At 55.1% G+C, this 19,741-nt stretch overlaps 2 protein-coding genes across 2 annotated transcripts in view; one reads left to right on the forward strand and one right to left on the reverse strand.

Annotated features, from left to right (window-relative positions):
* Nucleotides 1-650, forward strand: part of LOC115081597 (proteasome subunit beta type-9-like) — a 10,632-nt gene extending 9,982 nt beyond the window's left edge. The window contains exon 5 of the mRNA XM_029586018.1: nucleotides 582-650. Within this exon, the coding sequence (XP_029441878.1) occupies nucleotides 582-650 (69 nt within the window). The remainder of the gene's footprint in view (nucleotides 1-581) is intronic.
* A 4,880-nt stretch (nucleotides 651-5,530) lies between these two features.
* The window catches only part of LOC115081598 (major histocompatibility complex class I-related gene protein-like), a gene marked incomplete at its 5' end in the record, with an annotated part of 69,072 nt that continues 54,861 nt past the window's right edge, over nucleotides 5,531-19,741 (reverse strand). The window contains 2 exons of the mRNA XM_029586020.1: nucleotides 5,531-5,874; nucleotides 6,892-7,167. Coding sequence (XP_029441880.1) covers nucleotides 5,546-5,874; nucleotides 6,892-7,167 — 605 coding nt within the window. The remainder of the gene's footprint in view (nucleotides 5,875-6,891; nucleotides 7,168-19,741) is intronic.

Consider the following 19,741-nt stretch of genomic DNA (forward strand, 5'->3'; position numbering starts at 1 on the left):
AATTGCGATGGAGAAGGTACAGAGAAGGGCAACCAAAATGATAAAGGGGATGGAACAACTCCCCTATGAGGAAAGACTAAAGAGGTTAGGACTTTTCAGCTTGGAGAAGAGACGACTGAGGGGGGATATGATAGAGGTGTTTAAAATCATGAGAGGTCTAGAACGGGTAGATGTGAATCGGTTATTTACTCTTTCAGATAATAGAAAGACTAGGGGGCACTCCATGAAGTTAGCATGGGGCACATTAAAACTAATCGGAGAAAAGTTCTTTTTTACTCAACGCACAATTAAACTCTGGAATTTGTTGCCAGAGGATGTGGTTAGTGCAGTTAGTATAGCTGTGTTTAAAAAAGGATTGGATAAGTTCTTGGAGGAGAAGTCCATTACCTGCTATGAAGTTCACTTAGAGAATAGCCACTGCCATTAGCAATGGTTACATGGAATAGACTTAGTTTTTGGGTACTTGCCAGGTTCTTATGGCCTGGATTGGCCACTGTTGGAAACAGGATGCTGGGCTTGATGGACCCTTGGTCTGACCCAGTATAGGCATGTTCTTATGTTCTTATGTTCTTATCATCCAGTATGACTGGAAGCAGCTCCTCTCCTTCTGGTACAGCACCACCATGCGCAGTGACACCCTGACACCCTGACAGGAGGTTTCTAGGGAGTATAAGTGTCCTGGTTCCACCACTGTCTGACCCGCTGACCTCCTGCTCCTGTCGTGAAACTCTTATACAGTAAGAGGTCACCACAGGGGGCACATTCACTGCTAAAAGAGATTGGGATTTTCCCTGTAGGAGCTTGACCAATGTTCAGTCCTGAGCAATGACTCTGGAGCTCATGGACAGTCAGATCATTTGGGTTTCCCCCTTACAAATCAGATGACAGACTCTCAACCAATCACACTATTAAGAACTCTCAGCCAATCAGATTATTCAGTTCACCTTACTCACGTCATAGCTAGGACACGGCGAGCGGATGAGACATCTTAGGATAGAAACCCATCCTGAGCTTTGCATTCCACTCTCACTCTGCAGTACCCATGCATGTGAGGAAAGGGACACCTTCCAAATACTTCAGGGCCACACAAGCAGTTGTGTAAAATCTGATACAGGTAACCTGAACCTCACAACCTAGGAGGCCTGAGGGTAACATTGGTGGAATTTTGTGAGTTGGGGTTTTGCCTGCAAGACACCTAGGCTGAGTGACTCGCATTACATGGAAACACAGAATATGTTGGCAGAAAAAGCCCATGTGGTCTAAGCAGTCTGCCTGTGTGAGCTGCCACAATCTTACACCATCTGTGATCTCCACCAAAAGCCCATCGAAGTCCCCGTTAATGTCTGTCCCAAGCTTGAATTCTGGCTCCTATTTTATCATATTAGAGAGAGAGCCATTTCTCTAGCTGGTCCAAAATTATGGAATGCGTTACCCACTGATATAAGATTGCAACCCGATTTTAAGATTTTTAAAAGAAACTTAAAAACATGGCTATGTAGCATAGCTTATAAGGGAGGTGAATGAGGCCAGCCTAAAAAAAACACTCATTCTCTTTCCCTCTGCTGACATTTTCACAATTATTTTATTTTACTTTATTTTATGTGTTTTACTCTAGATTTTGATATTTAACTCTTTTATATTGTATTATATTTATATTTAAGTACTTTAAGCCTGAGAATTGTGCGTTTTATTTTTCTTAGTTTTAGTATTAACTTGGCTTTAGTTTGTAACCCTGTATTTCATTCTTTCAAATATGTAAACCGTTATGATAACATGTCTGAATGTCAGTATAGAAAATTTGATAGATAAATAAATATGATCACTATTGCCAAGCAGCCCCACCACCGTTACCTCTCTCACCAAGTCCTGTGCTCCACTGAGAATTAGATCTAAAATTGCTCCCTCTCTCGTCGGTTCCTGAACCAATTGCTCCATAAAGCTATCATTTATTCCATCCAGGAACGTTATCTCTCTAGCGTGACCCGATGATACATTTACCCAGTCTATATTGGGGTAATTGAAGTCTCCCATTATTACTGCACTACCAATTTGGTTAGCTTCCCTAATTTCTCTTAGCATTTCACTGTCCGTCTCACCATCTTGACCAGGTGGACGGTAGTATACCCCTATCACTATAGTCTTCCCTGACACACAAGGGATTTCTACCCATAAAGATTCAATTTTGTATTTAGTCTCATGCAGGCTGTTTATCCTGTTGGACTCTATGCCATCCCGGACATAAAGCGCCACACCTCCTCCCGACTGCTCCTCTCTGTCATTGCGATATAATTTGTACCCCGGTATAGCACTGTCCCATTGGTTGTCCTCCTTCCACAATGTCTCTGAGATGACAATTAAGTCTATGTCATCATTCACTGCTATACGCCTTGAGACTTGCTCCAAAAAATTCAGACAAAATCTCAAGACTTGGCTTTTTACACGAGCCTACACATGAACCCCCCCCCCCCCCCCCCCCCGCTTTTCACTCCTTTCTACTACATCCTGCCCCTCCCCTTGCCCCCCTAGCACATGACCAATTTCCCCCCCCCTTAACCCTCTCCCCCTAACATTTTATTGTAATTAATATACTTGTATATAATTATTTTTTATTGCGTTCCTCTATCTGTACAGCATTACCATTGTTTCCCCCCCCCTCCCCAGTTCTCTTATCAGTTCTTTGTAAACCCCGTTGGCCATTTTTTGTTACATGGAAACCGATGTGATATTTTCTTAATGAATGTCGGTATACAAAACCCTCAAAATAAATAAATATACATTCTCTCCACTGAAATCAGCACTACAAGTCCCATAATGCATCACAATGGGGCTCTCAGCAATCCAGGACTGGCCTCACATCTCCCCCTGGACCTGGGTAACGTGGCAGCTCTGCTTTTGTTTACCATTTGGGGGGAGGGGGGAAGCTTGGTGGTCTAGTAAAACTTACTCCAGTTTGGGGGCTGCTGATTTACACACGGAGCCCTTTACAGCTCACAAATCCCGGGCACCAGGACAGCAAACTCAGTGCCCGACACCACACTGAAGCCCAGGGCTGCCCTCACCACCCCCTCAGGAGAGAGGGAACCTCCCAGGACCACCCCCTGCCACAGTGAGCTGAGATGAGAGCGGCTGAAGGCGGAGAAGAGGAAAATAAAGAGACATTCAAAACAGGAGCAAGTTAAAGAAGCAGTAAAAAAGGAGGTGGTGCTGCAGACAGAGGCAGAGGACTGTGAACGCAGGCACACAAGCGCTCCTGCAACGCCCCCCGTGATGCGAGACTGTGAACGCAGGCACACAAGCGCTCCTGCAACGCCCCCCGTGATGCGAGACTGTGAACGCAGGCACACAAGCGCTCCTGCAACGCCCCCCGTGATGCGAGACTGTGAACGCAGGCACACAAGCGCTCCTGCAACGCCCCCCGTGATGCGAGACTGTGAACGCAGGCACACAAGCGCTCCTGCAACGCCCCCCGTGATGCGAGACTGTGAACGCAGGCACACAAGCGCTCCTGCAACGCCCCCCGTGATGCGAGACTGTGAACGCAGGCACACAAGCGCTCCTGCAACGTCCCCCGTGATGCGAGACTGTGAACGCAGGCACACAAGCGCTCCTGCAACGCCCCCCGTGATGCGAGACTGTGAACGCAGGCACACAAGCGCTCCTGCAACGCCTCCCGTGATGCGAGACTGTGAACGCAGGCACACAAGCGCTCCTGCAACGTCCCCCGTGATGCGAGACTGTGAACGCAGGCACACAAGCGCTCCTGCAACGCCCCCCGTGATGCGAGACTGTGAACGCAGGCACACAAGCGCTCCTGCAACGTCCCCCGTGATGCGAGACTGTGAACGCAGGCACACAAGCGCTCCTGCAACGCCCCCCGTGATGCGAGACTGTGAACGCAGGCACCACAAGCGCTCCTGCAACGCCTCCCGTGATGCGAGACTGTGAACGCAGGCACACAAGCGCTCCTGCAACGCCCCCCGTGATGCGAGACTGTGAACGCAGGCACACAAGCGCTCCTGCAACGCCCCCCGTGATGCGAGACTGTGAACGCAGGCACACAAGCGCTCCTGCAACGCCCCCCGTGATGCGAGACTGTGAACGCAGGCACACAAGCGCTCCTGCAACGCCCCCCGTGATGCGAGACTGTGAACGCAGGCACACAAGCGCTCCTGCAACGCCCCCCGTGATGCGAGACTGTGAACGCAGGCACACAAGCGCTCCTGCAACGCCCCCCGTGATGCGAGACTGTGAACGCAGGCACACAAGCGCTCTGCAACGTCCCCCGTGATGCGAGACTGTGAACGCAGGCACACAAGCGCTCCTGCAACGCCCCCCGTGATGCGAGACTGTGAACGCAGGCACACAAGCGCTCCTGCAACGCCCCCCGTGATGCGAGACTGTGAACGCAGGCACACAAGCGCTCCTGCAACGTCCCCGTGATGCGAGACTGTGAACGCAGGCACACAAGCGCTCCTGCAACGTCCCCCGTGATGCGAGACTGTGAACGCAGGCACACAAGCGCCCCTGCAACGCCCCCCGTGATGCGAGACTGTGAACGCAGGCACACAAGCGCTCCTGCAACGCCCCCCGTGATGCGAGACTGTGAACGCAGGCACACAAGCGCTCCTGCAACGTCCCCCGTGATGCGAGACTGTGAACGCAGGCACACAAGCGCTCCTGCAACGCCCCCCGTGATGCGAGACTGTGAACGCAGGCACACAAGCGCTCCTGCAACGCCCCCCGTGATGCGAGACTGTGAACGCAGGCACACAAGCGCTCCTGCAACGTCCCCCGTGATGCGAGACTGTGAACGCAGGCACACAAGCGCTCCTGCAACGCCCCCCGTGATGCGAGACTGTGAACGCAGGCACACAAGCGCTCCTGCAACGCCCCCCGTGATGCGAGACTGTGAACGCAGGCACACAAGCGCTCCTGCAACGCCCCCCGTGATGCGAGACTGTGAACGCAGGCACACAAGCGCTCCTGCAACGCCTCCCGTGATGCGAGACTGTGAACGCAGGCACACAAGCGCTCCTGCAACGTCCGCCGTGATGCGAGGCTGTGAACGCAGGCACACAAGCGCTCCTGCAACGCCCCCCGTGATGCGAGACTGTGAACGCAGGCACACAAGCGCTCCTGCAACGCCCCCCGTGATGCGAGACTGTGAACGCAGGCACACAAGCGCTCCTGCAACGTGAGGGAGCAGCTGAAGGGGACATTGAGACGAGGGTGGAGGGAGGCTGACTAGGGCAGAGAGAGATTGCTGGTCAGGATGACCGAGGGAGGTAGAGTCAAGTAGGGGAGAGGAGAGGTAGGAAAGACTGGGACTGAGCAAATATCTGCCCCACTCCCCATCCGCTCTCACACACGCACACTCGCAGGCTCACTGTAAAGAAAGCCTGTGGACATTTTGTGTGTGCTCAAGGCTTTTTTTTTTTCCCCACCAAGGAAAAGTTTATTCCATGGATCATAAAAGCGTTTGCCTGTTATCCACCCCTGCTGGCAGCACCTGAAGGGATCAGTTTGGAGAATTGTTACACACAGATCAGGGGAAGGTCAGACGAGCAGACCCTCCGCCTCTCCTGGACTCAGACTCACCCCAGAGGACACTGAGCGACTCCTGCAGGCTGCTGTGGTCCACGTGGCAGGCATACGTGGCCTCCTCCTGGGGGTCGATGTCCACGGACGCCCGGATCTGGTAGGTGCCGTCGTGGTTGGGGAGAATCTCTTTGGCTGCCATTCCTTGCATGGTGACCTGCCCGTTCTTCACCCATTTCACCTCGATCTCGCGGGGGTAAAACCCGGTCACCAGGCAGTGAAGGGTGGTCCACACCCTGTTAGACTTCTTATCCCAGACCCTCACTTGGGGACGCTCTGCAGGAAGCAGAGAAGAGTCAGCACAGGGGTCTGCAGGCAGGACACCCAGCTCACCTGTCACCACTGGGAGGTGTGGTCTCAGCTCCCCTCCTGACTCCCAGAGACCCTCCTGCTGCCCGGGGAGCACAGGAGCCAGCTCTGCGGGTGCTCTGGGTGCTCCTGCACCCCCAGTGTTAAGGAAACTCCTTCACCGTGTTCAGGGAGTTTAGCGCTCCCATGCCGGGGAGGGTATCACAGATCTGATGCAGAGGGAGTGTGAAGCAAACCCCGAGGACGGACCAGAGTGGGGCTGACAACTGTCCTGATTTTTCTGATCTGTACAGTTTTTTGGGGTACTGTGGGGGAAAAAGAGGGAGGGCTAAAATGTGCTGATTTCAGCCCTCCAGCTGCAGTTTAGCATCCAATCCTAATACAGTCTGTGCTACTCAATATTCAGCATGTGCTGGATACATTTATTCTGTGCCCCTTACATAAACTTCAGCCGCAATTTAATGGGAAGCCTAAGCAATGTTACAGAACAGCAGCTGGGCCCCTGGGCTGTTGAAAACAAACATTTTTTGGAATAAGGACATTTGAGCGGCAGAGGTCATAATATGAGGCTGCAAGGGGGCAGAGAGAGGAGAAACATCAGGAAAGCTTCCCTTGCATGGGGGAAAAGCTCCCAGAGCAGGTGAGAAGAGGCAGGGGCAGTTCCAGAGAGCCTGGGGCAAGCACAGAGGGGGAGTCCGAGATCAGCTGGGGCCCCTAAGGGTGAGGAGCAGCAGTAAAGCCGCAGGTGGTAAAACGCCACGGGGGAAGACATTAAACAGCAGCCAAGGGCTGGGAATCCTACAGCACAGCTCCCCTGTCCATGGCAAGGCTGGATCTCTCTCTGGGGGGATCGCCAGATCGGAGCCCTGAATCCCCCCCTCCTGGCAGGAGCCCCTCGGGGTGCTCGGGGCTCTGATCCTCTCCCAGTGCAGGGGGGGGGGGGGGTTTGATCTCCCTCCTCCTCCCCCCGCTGCAGGTCCTTACCTTTCCTGTCCAGCTCCTGCGCTCCGTTCCGGACGTGCTTCTGTAGGCACTCGATGCACATCTGCTCCAGGTAAATCTTCCGCCTCTCAGCGATGCTCCTGTCCGCGTTCCACCTCTGCGTCGTGATCTCCGCTCCCCGCATCGCTGGCACCCAGCTCACTCTCTCCTTATCCAGGCTGAGGAAGTCGTGTCCGTCGTAACCGTACTGACGAAACCCCCGAGTGCTGCCGTCCGGCCCCAGCTCACAGCCGTACATCACCTGAAGAATGTGCACACCTGAGGGAGAGAGAGGGAGGGGAGATCATCCACAGCCTCAGGACCCCCTCCCGCTGCATGTGACACTGCGGGGTGACTGCTCCCCCAGCCCTACCTCACCTGTACAGTGTGCACCCCAGAGGGAGGGGGAGGGGAGATCATCCACAGCCTCAGGACCCCCTCCCGCTGCATGTGACACTGCGGGGTGACTGCTCCCCCAGCCCTACCTCACCTGTACAGTGTGCACCCCAGAGGGAGGGGGAGGGGAGATCATCCACAGACTCAGGACCCCCTCCCGGTGCATGTGACACTGCGGGGTGACTGCTCCCCCAGCCCTACCTCACCTGTACAGTGTGCACCCCAGAGGGAGGGGGAGGGGAGATCATCCACAGCCTCAGGACCCCCTCCCGCTGCATGTGACACTGCGGGGTGACTGCTCCCCCAGCCCTACCTCACCTGTACAGTGTGCACCCCAGAGGGAGGGGGAGGGGAGATCATCCACAGCCTCAGGACCCCCTCCCGCTGCATGTGACACTGCGGGGTGACTGCTCCCCCAGCCCTACCTCACCTGTACAGTGTGCACCCCAGAGGGAGGGGGAGGGGAGATCATCCACAGACTCAGGGACCCCCTCCCGGTGCATGTGACACTGCGGGGTGACTGCTCCCCCAGCCCTACCTCACCTGTACAGTGTGCACCCCAGAGGGAGGGGGAGGGGAGATCATCCACAGCCTCAGGACCCCCTCCCGCTGCATGTGACACTGCGGGGTGACTGCTCCCCCAGCCCTACCTCACCTGTACAGTGTGCACCCCAGAGGGAGGGGGAGGGGAGATCATCCACAGACTCAGGACCCCCTCCCGGTGCATGTGACACTGCGGGGTGACTGCTCCCCCAGCCCTACCTCACCTGTACAGTGTGCACCCCAGAGGGAGGGGGAGGGGAGATCATCCACAGCCTCAGGACCCCCTCCCGCTGCATGTGACAGTGCGGGGTGACTGCTCCCCCAGCCCTACCTCACCTGTACAGTGTGCACCCCAGAGGGAGGGGGAGGGGAGATCATCCACAGACTCAGGACCCCCTCCCGGTGCATGTGACAGTGCGGGGTGACTGCTCCCCCAGCCCTACCTCACCTGTACAGTGTGCACCCCAGAGGGAGGGGGAGGGGAGATCATCCACAGACTCAGGACCCCCCTCCCGGTGCATGTGACAGTGCGGGGTGACTGCTCCCCCAGCCCTACCTCACCTGTACAGTGTGCACCCCAGAGGGAGGGGGAGGGGAGATCATGCACAGACTCAGGACCCCCTCCCGCTGCATGTGACACTGCGGGGTGACTGCTCCCCAGCCCTACCTCACCTGTACAGTGTGCACCCCAGAGGGAGGGGGAGGGGAGATCATCCACAGACTCAGGACCCCCTCCCGGTGCATGTGACAGTGCGGGGTGACTGCTCCCCCAGCCCTACCTCACCTGTACAGTGTGCACCCCAGAGGGAGGGGGAGGGGAGATCATGCACAGACTCAGGACCCCCTCCCGCTGCATGTGACACTGTGGGCTGCGCCAGGCACAGAGGAGTGCGAAGCCCCTCCAGGCGCAGCATCCACTGCCCGCACCAGCCCAGGCTAAAGCTCTCCCTCCCTCTCTAGTGTAAGAGTCCCGGGGCGCCGGGTAATCCGAGCCGCAGCTCTGCGCCGGGAGGAGTGAGGGAGGGCACCAGCGGGAGACCGGCAGTGTTGTCCATAGGGATGGGATGGGATGGGACGGCACACATGTGTATTTCCCATGGTAGTCGATACTTGATATTGTAAAATAAATTGTCATACTTAGATTATACTTTTGAGTGTTAAAGTTAATAAATGTTGTCGTTTTGCATGTCTCTTTGTACGTGTAGTCCTATTTAGTAGACACTAAACGTAAACTTTCATAAATTTAATAATTTTATTTGAACTGTATTCCATATTAATATTGTAATGGGAATCCCATGGGATGGGATGGGATGGGACAGAAAAATATGTCCCATGGAGAAGCCTGGAGACCGGAGAGTGCCGGATGGGAGGGAGCTGCATGGGGCCCTGCAAGAGGCAACAAAACAGGCCCCTACCAGGGCTTTACAGCCTTCGGACAGAAATCCTGTGACATGGGAGCCGGCAGCAGTCACCTGATCCAAGAGGGAGGGAGGGCGAGAAAGTGGAGAGACAGACAAGAGAGGATGAGAGAGTGCAAGGAGAAAACGTCCAGTCCTAGGCTCTCCCCCCCCCCCACCCTGATCAGACACATTCACCTTCTCAGCCCCTGGCACCGCCTCACACACAGCCCTCCCTCCACAGCCACTCCTACCACCCACTGCCCCACTAAGGGATTCTCAGCCCTCACCCCGCTGAGACCCCCACCCTCTCACCCCGCTGAGACCACCACCCTCTCACCCCGCTGACACCCCCACCCTCTCACCCCGCTGAGACCCCCACCCTCTCACCCCGCATTGAGGGTGGTGGTCTCACCCCGCTGAGACCACCACCCTCAATGCACCTCACACAGCCACCCACCATACCCTCAGTCACCTCTCACCCCCTGGCACCGCCTCACACACAGCCCTCCCTCCACAGCCACTCCTACCACCCACTGCCCCACTAAGGGATTCTCAGCCCTCACCCCGCTGAGACCCCCACCCTCTCACCCTGCTGAGACCCCCACCCTCCATGCACCTCACACAGCCACCCACCATACCCTCAGTCACCTCTCACCCCACTGACAGCAGCACCACCCACCTCCACCGCAAACCCAGTCACAACACTCAACCCCCCCAGCAACCGACCCCTTCATACCACTGAAACATCCCCTCACACCCACACAATGCCACGTCTAGCCCCCCTACACATACCCCTCACACAGCCATGCACTGCGTGCACAGCACAAAAATCCTGTCACAGCACTCACTCTCCCTGCACACCCTCTCACCCCTCCTCACCCATTCACCCTGTCACACCACTTCCACCACCACCCAGTCATCTATCATCCCTTAATCCCGTGACACTAGCACCCTCCCACACACAATGCACACCTCATGTCCCCCATACCCTCCACATGCATACCCAGCCATACATACACCCCCATCTCCACCAACTCCCCTACCAACACACACACACACCAACCAACTCCCTCCCCCCCACCACACACACCCCACTCACCTCCCGATACCACTACACATCCACCACTCACACCTACAGCACGCACACCATTCCCACACAGGCAGGGAGGAGAGGGGGAGGGAGAGACCGGAGAGAGCAAGGGAAAGACGTGCACACACCCCACTCACCTCCCGATACCACTACACATCCACCACTCACACCTACAGCACGCACACCATTCCCACACAGGCAGGGAGGAGAGGGGGAGGGAGAGACCGGAGAGAGCAAGGGAAAGACGTGCACACACCCCACTCACCTCCCGATACCACTACACATCCACCACTCACACCTACAGCACGCACACCATTCCCACACAGGCGGGGAGGAGAGGGGGAGGGAGAGACCGGAGAGAGCAAGGGAAAGACGTGCACACACCCCACTCACCTCCCGATACCACTACACATCCACCACTCACACCTACAGCACGCACACCATTCCCACACAGGCGGGGAGGAGAGGGGGAGGGAGAGACCGGAGAGTGCAAGGGAAAGACGTGCACACACCCCCACTCACCTCCCGATACCACTACACATCCACCACTCACACCTACAGCACGCACACCCATTCCCACACAGGCGGGGAGGAGAGGGGGAGGGAGAGACCGGAGAGTGCAAGGGAAAGACGTGCACACACCCCACTCACCTCCCGATACCACTACACATCCACCACTCACACCTACAGCACGCACACCATTCCCACACAGGCGGGGAGGAGAGGGGGAGGGAGAGACCGGAGAGAGCAAGGGAAAGACGTGCACACACCCCACTCACCTCCCGATACCACTACACATCCACCACTCACACCTACAGCACGCACACCATTCCCACACAGGCGGGGAGGAGAGGGGGAGGGAGAGACCGGAGAGAGCAAGGGAAAGACATGCACACACCCCACTCACCTCCCGATACCACTACACATCCACCACTCACACCTACAGCATGCACACCATTCCCACACAGGCGGGGAGGAGAGGGGGAGGGAGAGACCGGAGAGAGCAAGGGAAAGACGTGCACACACCCCACTCACCTCCCGATACCACTACACATCCACCACTCACACCTACAGCACGCACACCATTCCCACACAGGCGGGGAGGAGAGGGGGAGGGAGAGACCGGAGAGAGCAAGGGAAAGACGTGCACACACCCCACTCACCTCCCGATACCACTACACATCCACCACTCACACCTACAGCACGCACACCATTCCCACACAGGCAGGGAGGAGAGGGGGAGGGAGAGACCGGAGAGAGCAAGGGAAAGACATGCACACACCCCACTCACCTCCCGATACCACTACACATCCACCACTCACACCTACAGCACGCACACCATTCCCACACAGGCGGGGAGGAGAGGGGGAGGGAGAGACCGGAGAGAGCAAGGGAAAGACGTGCACACACCCCACTCACCTCCCGATACCACTACACATCCACCACTCACACCTACAGCACGCACACCATTCCCACACAGGCGGGGAGGAGAGGGGGAGGGAGAGACCGGAGAGTGCAAGGGAAAGAGTGCACCCCCCCCCCCCACCACAATATACATACACCCCACCCACCATCAATGCCCCATCCCACCCCGCACCCCCACCTTCACACACCCTCTGCCACACACCTTTACCCTGCCTTCCCCACTAAACGCCCCCACACAGGCACCAGGACTGGCGACTGAGCGAGCAGGGGTGCAGCCCCTAATAAAGACAAGGCAGAGCTGAGATATAATTCTGAGTGAGGGGGTGGGATGTCCAGGGTCTTACAGGTGGACGTCCCTGTCTGATGCAGGTAGAGCCCTCCGTGCAGCTTCCCAAAGTCTCTGCCTGGGGTCATGTGAGAGACTGCAGTAAAAACTGGAATGAAGCAGCCTTGCAAGAGTGCGAGAGACCACAGAAAGCAGGCGGGAGGATTTCTGCTGAAATATAAAGGAAAATTAGTTCTTACCCTGATAATTTTCGTTCCTGTAGTACCAGGATCAGTCCAGACACCTGGGTTGTGACTCCGCACCAGCAGGTGGAGACAGAGTAAAACTTGACGGGCTCCCTACATACAGTAAGGCGCCACCCACAGCCCCTCAGTCGAACGTAATGTCAAAGCAAGAGAAATGCCAGACTAACTACCTTGAAAAACCGAAAAATGTAGCCCGATTCACCACAGCACCTCCGGCCGGAATCGAAAAACAGCAGAACCAGGAACAAAACACAACGGCCTGGTCGCAAGAGCAAAACATTGCAAAATATCTCAATTGGTGAAAAAAGATATTCAGGCGGACTTCCTCAGATATTCAGGCGGACTTCCTCAATTGGTGAAAAAAAACATTCAGGCGGACTTCCTCAGCCGATGACGGCTGAGGAAGTCCGCCTGAATGTTGTCTACACCTGTGATGTGGGACGCCGCGATCCTGCTGAGATGGCGCTCCGCCCAGCCCATCAATTGATTCGCCTCTTCTGCCACTTGCTGGCTCCTCGTTCCTCCCTGGCAATTGATATAGGCCACCGTGGTCGCGTTGTCCGACAAAACCCGGACCGCCTGGCCCCGTATCCACGGGAGAAAGGCTCGTAATGCCAGCGCCACCGCCCTGGTCTCCAACCAGTTGATGGACCACCGCGATTGCTGGCTCGACCATAGCCCTTGCACCGAGTGTCCCCCGCAGACCGCTCCCCAACCAGAGAGGCTGGCGTCCGTCGTGACCACCGTCCAAGTGGGCAGCAACAGGGAGACACCACACGCCAGATGGTCGGTGCAGAGCCACCACCGCAGGCTGGCTCTGGCGCGGCCGGTGAGGGGCAGCGGTCGATGGAACTCCTCCGATGCCGGCTTCCAACGGGAAAGTAACGCTGACTGTAACGGTCGCAGATGAGCGATAGCCCAGGGGACCAAAGCGAGCGTCAATGCCATGGAACCCAACACCATCAGGTAATCGCGGACCAGCGGGCACTGCAAGGACAAAAGGCGCCGCACCTGACTCTGGAGCTTGACGATTCTCTCCTGAGTCAGAGACACTCTGGCCCTTTCGGTGTCGAACAAGACCCCCAGGTATTCCAGCCACTGAGTAGGTTCCAGGTGGCTCCTGGCTAGGTTGACCACCCAGCCTAGCGATCGCAAGAGCCGCAGTACCCTGACAATCGCCTGCCGGCAATCTGCCTCAGATTTGGCCCAGATGAGCCAATCGTCTAGATAAGGGTGAACCAGGAGCCCTTCCCTTCGGAGCTGGGCAGCCACCACCACAATAACTTTGGTAAAGGTGCGCGGAGCCGTGGCAAGACCGAAAGGAAGAGCCCTGAACTGATAATGTCTGCCTAGGATGCAAAACCTCAAAAACCTGTGATAGGCCGGCTGAATCCCGATGTGCAGATACGCCTCCGAGAGATCCAGTGACGCCAGGAACTCGCCCGGACGAACCGCGGCCACCACCGAGCGGATCGTTTCCATCTTGAAGCTGGGCACCCGAAGGCACCGGTTGACCCCTTTTAGGTCTAGGATTGGCCTGAACGCGCCGTCCTTCTTTGGAACCACGAAGTAAATGGAGTACCTTCCCCTGCCCCGTTGATTGACAGGCACGGGAGAAATGGCGCCCAGATCTTCCAGGCGCTGAAGGGTGGCCCTTACGGCCGCGCGTTTGGCGATATTCTTGCAGGGAGAGACGAGAAACTTGCTCCACGGCAGGAGTGCAAAATCTAATGCGTAACAGTGTTTTATCACTCCTAGGACCCACTGGTCTGAAGTTATCTTGGTCCATTCCTCGTAAAACTGCACGAGCCTCGCTCCTACGTTTGGCACCGCTTCTGGAAGCTGCCGCGAGGAATGAACCAGTCTCGTTTCATTGTACCGACTTGGACCCCGATCCTGCCGAGGGTCCACCCGACCTGTTGAACTTCTTCCCTCGAAAGGACTGAGACCATGAGGAGGATCTGGTAGAGCCCGCGCGGTAGGACTGACCTGTCCCAGATCTTTGAGGTCTCTGGCGCCGGTTGGAACGAAAACGGTTCCGTGCTGAAAAATTAGACCGAGGTCTAGGCCTGTCCTCTGGCAGCTTGAAAGCCTTGTTCTCGCTCAGGAACTGCATTAAATCGTCCAGCTGCTTGCCAAAAAGTAGCTTCCCCTTAAAGGGCAAAGAGCCGAGATGCGCTTTAGACGTACCATCCGCGGCCCAGTTGCGAAGCCAGAGGAGATGGCGAACCGAGACCGCTGACACCATAGCTCTGGCCGAAGTTCGTAGCAAGTCGTGCATGGCATCTGCGCTGTAGGCTATCACTGCCTCCAAGTGATCCGCCTGTGAGGCTTCCCCTTCAGAGAGTCCAGCGTTCGCTTGTAAGTTCTGGGCCCAGCGAAGTCCCGCCCGCAACGCAAAGTTACTGCAGATAGCCGCTCTGACGCCCAGGGCGGACACCTCGAAAACCTTTTTGAGCTGAACCTCCAGCTTCCGATCTTGGATGTCTCTGAGCGCCGTGGCGCCTGTGACGGGGATGGTAGACCTCTTGGTTACTGCCGACACCGCCGCGTCCACTCGGGGGAGGCGCAGCAGTTCTAAAACGTCCTCAGGCAGAGGATACAACTTGTCCATGGCCTTACTCACTTTAAGACCCAATTCCGGGGTATCCCATTCCCGGAAAAGGATGTCTGAGGCAGAAAAATGAAACGGGAAGGCGACCGTTGGTCCGGCGAGACCGAGGAGCACCGGGTCCATATTAGCCCCCTGACGGGCTTCCACTGGCGGAGCCTCCACTCCAAGTTCCTCAAGGATCGCTGGGATAAGCGGGGAAAGCTCCTCTCTCTTAAAGAGGCGCACAACTTTGGGGTCATCCCCATCCCCTGCCAGCGATCCCTTGGCCGCACCCGGCTGTACAGGGCCCGGATCATCGGGCCCCTCAGGCCCTCCTGTGTTCCCCGAGGTCGAATGCTCCTCCTCCGAAGAAGAAGATTCCGTCGTCGATTCCCGAGGGACCCCTCTCGTCGGCCTCTTTTCCCTACATGGTGCAGCCGACTCCCTGGTACGACCCGACCTCTTCCGGGGGTGAGAGCGTCCCTCTCTGCCCCCTGCGCCTTTCCCAGGCTTGTGCTTTGATTTTCTAAATTTCTCCAATTTTTTTAATAAAAGCGAAAAATCCTCCGAAAAAGAATCCTCCGATCCCGAGGATCCCTCCCCGGAGCTCGAATGCCCTGCTTCCATGCCCCCCCGGGGCTCCCCCCCCAGCAGCCCGAGTCTGGGGAGAGAGTGGTGGTGGCAAACCGCCATGTTCCACCGCCCTCCTCGTGGCTTCCTGGACCGTGCTTAAAATGGGCGCCGTTCCCGCACTAAGCGGGAACGGATCAGGGCCCACGAGAGCAGCAGACTGAGCGCGCAGCGGCGAACGGGACGACCGGCGACAGCCCCGACCGCCCCCCGAAGGTCCTTCACCGCCAGCGAGACAGGACGAGCACATCCCGTCGCGGGACACCCGCACGCGCGGCAGGCCGACCCGACCGGCATCGTGGGCCCGAAGAAAAATTAGAGTTCGCTGAGTCAAACGCAAAGAAAAAATACCTTTCCCCCACGAAGAGCCGCCGGCGAGAGGAAGATAGAGAGACGGCACGCAAAACAAAAGTTTAAAGCAAAAAAAATTTATTTTTTTTTTAAATTTGGATACTTAGCCGCTGGCCCAGGTGCTGAAGATGTCCGCTCCACCGGGGGGGTGAGTGAACCGGGCTCCCTGGTGTCACCCCCGACGCTGCTGCCAGGCACGGCCGGGTCCTCGACCCCAGCAGCGGCCTCAACCAGGGGGGGATGGTCCTCTCAGGACCTACTTACCCCCCTGGGAGGCACCCGCGTCGGGAGCTGTCCGTTAAACTGGTAAGAAAAAAATATCTTCTCTTTTTTTTTTTTTTTTTTACTATCATCCAACGATGAGCTATTCCTCTTATTAGTCTATTTTATTTATTTATTTATTTATTAAACAATCCCTGACTGACTAAACCCCCAGGGATCCCAGAGCCTGTGGGTGGACCTGCCCCATCTGCTGGAGACAGAGAAAGACTGAGGGGCTGTGGGTGGCGCCTTACTGTATGTAGGGAGCCCGTCGAGGTTTACTCTGTCTCCACCTGCTGGTGCGGAGTCACAACCCAGGTGTCTGGACTGATCCGGGTACGTACAGGGAATCGGTGTTTGCAGCTCAGGTCCTGCCAGATATCGATGTAACAACTGCAGGCCGAGAGCAGGACTGCCTTCCTCATATCTGAGCCAAGATCCCCCTAGCACTGCTACACAGGAGCCGAGCCTTATACCTGCCCTGAGGAGATGTCATGCCCGGGGACCTTTCACCTCTCCAGGGACTGCTCAGCAGGTGGAACCTGCAAACCTGAAGAGACCCAGAGAGGAGGGAGACGTTCCCTGCACTAAAGCCAAACTTCAGCCATGCTGCGGTGTGACAGCAGGAAAGGACTCGTTAGCATATGCAGGGCTCCCTTACCAGAGCCTCCAATGTCCCCTCCCATAATCCTCCTCTCCTCCCCTCCCCCGTCTCCCGGCCCAGGATTCTCCTCTGCCCCCATCTCCCCTCCCCCGTCTCCTCCTCTGCCCCATCTCCCCTCCCCCGTCTCCCCCGTCTCCTCCTCTGCCCCATCTCCCCTCCCGTCTCCTCCTCTGCCCCATCTCCCCTCCCCCGTCTCCTCCTCTGCCCCATCTCCCCTCCCCCGTCTCCCCCGTCTCCTCCTCTGCCCCATCTCCCCTCCCCTGTCTCCTCCTCTGCCCCATCTCCCCTCCCTCCCAGTTTGTGCTGCAGGAGCGAGCGTGGGGGCTGCAGCTGGGAACAGAATGAGAGGAGCTCTCAGCCCCCATGTGCTTCCCATGCAGAGAGGAAGCCGACGTGAGAACCAGGGTTTCCAATACATTTACTGAGTCAGTAAAAAAACATGACAGGTCCGTAAAGTCCCTAAAACGAAGGTCAGAGTAAACGTCAGGCGTGATGAGGCCTGGATCTGGAGGAGCAGGGGCTCAGGCACCCGTGGCGAGGAGGAGCAGGGCCTGCCAGATCAGGACAGGACGAGGCCGCTGCGGAAACGCAGTCCCACAGACCCCCAAAGCAGGGAGAACCTTGCCGCGAGCTCGGCTGTGGTATTTCCCGCCTTCCTCCCATGTTGTGAACTGGGCCTTTCCTGATACATTGATCCCCTGTGTTTAGACTGTAGCACTGTTTTGTTACCAGCACCGGCCTATCTGAATGTACAGAATTTACCAATATCTGAATGTACAGAATATTCCAATATCTGAATGTACAGAATTTACCAATATCTGAATGTACAGAATATTCCAATATCTGAATGTACAGAATTTACCAATATCTGAATGTACAGAATATTCCAATATCTGAATGTACAGAATTTACCAATATCTGAACGTACAGAATATTCCAATATCTGAACGTACAGAATATACCAATATCTGAATGTACAGAATTTACCAATATCTGAACGTACAGAATATTCCAATATCTGAATGTACAGAATTTACCAATATCTGAATGTACAGAATATTCCAATATCTGAATGTACAGAATTTACCAATATCTGAACGTACAGAATATTCCAATATCTGAATGTACAGAATTTACCAATATCTGAACGTACAGAATATTCCAATATCTGAACGTACAGAATATTCCAATATCTGAATGTACAGAATTTACCAATATCTGAACGTACAGAATATTCCAATATCTGAACGTACAGAATATACCAATATCTGAATGTACAGAATTTACCAATATCTGAACGTACAGAATATACCAATATCTGAACGTACAGAATTTTCCAATATCTGAACGTACAGAATTTACCAATATCTGAACGTACAGAATATTCCAATATCTGAATGTACAGAATTTACCAATATCTGAATGTACAGAATATTCCAATATCTGAACGTACAGAATATTCCAATATCTGAATGTACAGAATTTACCAATATCTGAATGTACAGAATATTCCAATATCTGAACGTACAGAATTTACCAATATCTGAATGTACAGAATTTACCAATATCTGAATGTACAGAATATTCCAATATCTGAACGTACAGAATTTACCAATATCTGAACGTACAGAATTTACCAATATCTGAATGTACAGAATATTCCAATATCTGAATGTACAGAATTTACCAATATCTGAATGTACAGAATATTCCAATATCTGAACGTACAGAATTTACCAATATCTGAACGTACAGAATATTCCAATATCTGAATGTACAGAATATACCAATATCTGAATGTACAGAATTTACCAATATCTGAATGTACAGAATATTCCAATATCTGAATGTACAGAATTTACCAATATCTGAATGTACAGAATATCAGTGTTTTACATCCTTTGCTATCCAGACACCTTTAAATAAGATAATCTCTGTCAGAATTGTTTAACCCACTGTACAACCGGCTTTATTAATCATTATCGCCGGAAACACTATTAGAATGGTGCTTTATCTGTAAACTGTATGACAATAGTTCTCGGTACCTTTCTGCCTTACAACTGTCTCACCAAACTCTACACTTTTAACACACTGGGGTAGATTTTAAGAGGCGCGCGAACAGCCTACTTTTGCTTGCGCATCAGACTCAAGCAAAAGTACGCTGGATTTTAGTAGATACGCGCGGAGCCGCGCATATCCACTAAAATCCTGGATCGGCGCGCGCAAGGCTATCGATTTTGTATAGCCTGCGCGCGCCGAGCCGCGCTGCCTCCCCCCGTTCCCTCCAAGGCCGCTCCGAAATCGGAGCGGCCTCGGAGGGAACTTTCCTTTGCCCTCCCCTCACCTTACCCTCCCTTCCCCTACCTAACCCACCCGCCCGGCCCTGTCTACACCCCCCCCTTACCTTTGTCGGGGGATTTACGCCTCCCGGAGGGAGACGTAAATCCCCGCGCGCCAGCGGGCCTGCTGCGCGCCGGGCCGCGACCTGGGGGCGGGTACGGAGGGCGCGGCCACGCCCCGTACCCGCCCCCAAAACGCGGCCGACACGCCCCCGGAACGCCGCGACGACCGGGCCCGCCCCCGACACGCCCCCGACACGCCCCCCTCCGAGAACCCCGGGACTTACGCGAGTCCCGGGGCTCTGCGCGCGCCGGGAGGCCTATGTAAAATAGGCTTCCCGGCGCGCAGGGCCCTGCTCGCCTAAATCCGCCCGGTTTTGGGCGGATTTAGGCGAGCAGGGCTCTGAAAATCTACCCCACTGTAGGTTAACAATGCCTCCTTTAAGTGGAAACTGTTCTCTATCCTGCCACCTGGGACACAACCCATTTTTTCCCTTTACATTCTCTTATCAGACCCCACACCACCAGACTAAGCTCAGCAAAAGAAGGCTTATCCCAATATACACCCTCACACGCACTCAAGCCATCAGTTTATCTCTTATCTCCATTATTCTATTTAACGCACAATCA

The sequence above is a fragment of the Rhinatrema bivittatum genome, unplaced genomic scaffold (assembly GCF_901001135.1).
Source record: "Rhinatrema bivittatum unplaced genomic scaffold, aRhiBiv1.1, whole genome shotgun sequence".
Classification (NCBI taxonomy): domain Eukaryota; kingdom Metazoa; phylum Chordata; class Amphibia; order Gymnophiona; family Rhinatrematidae; genus Rhinatrema; species Rhinatrema bivittatum.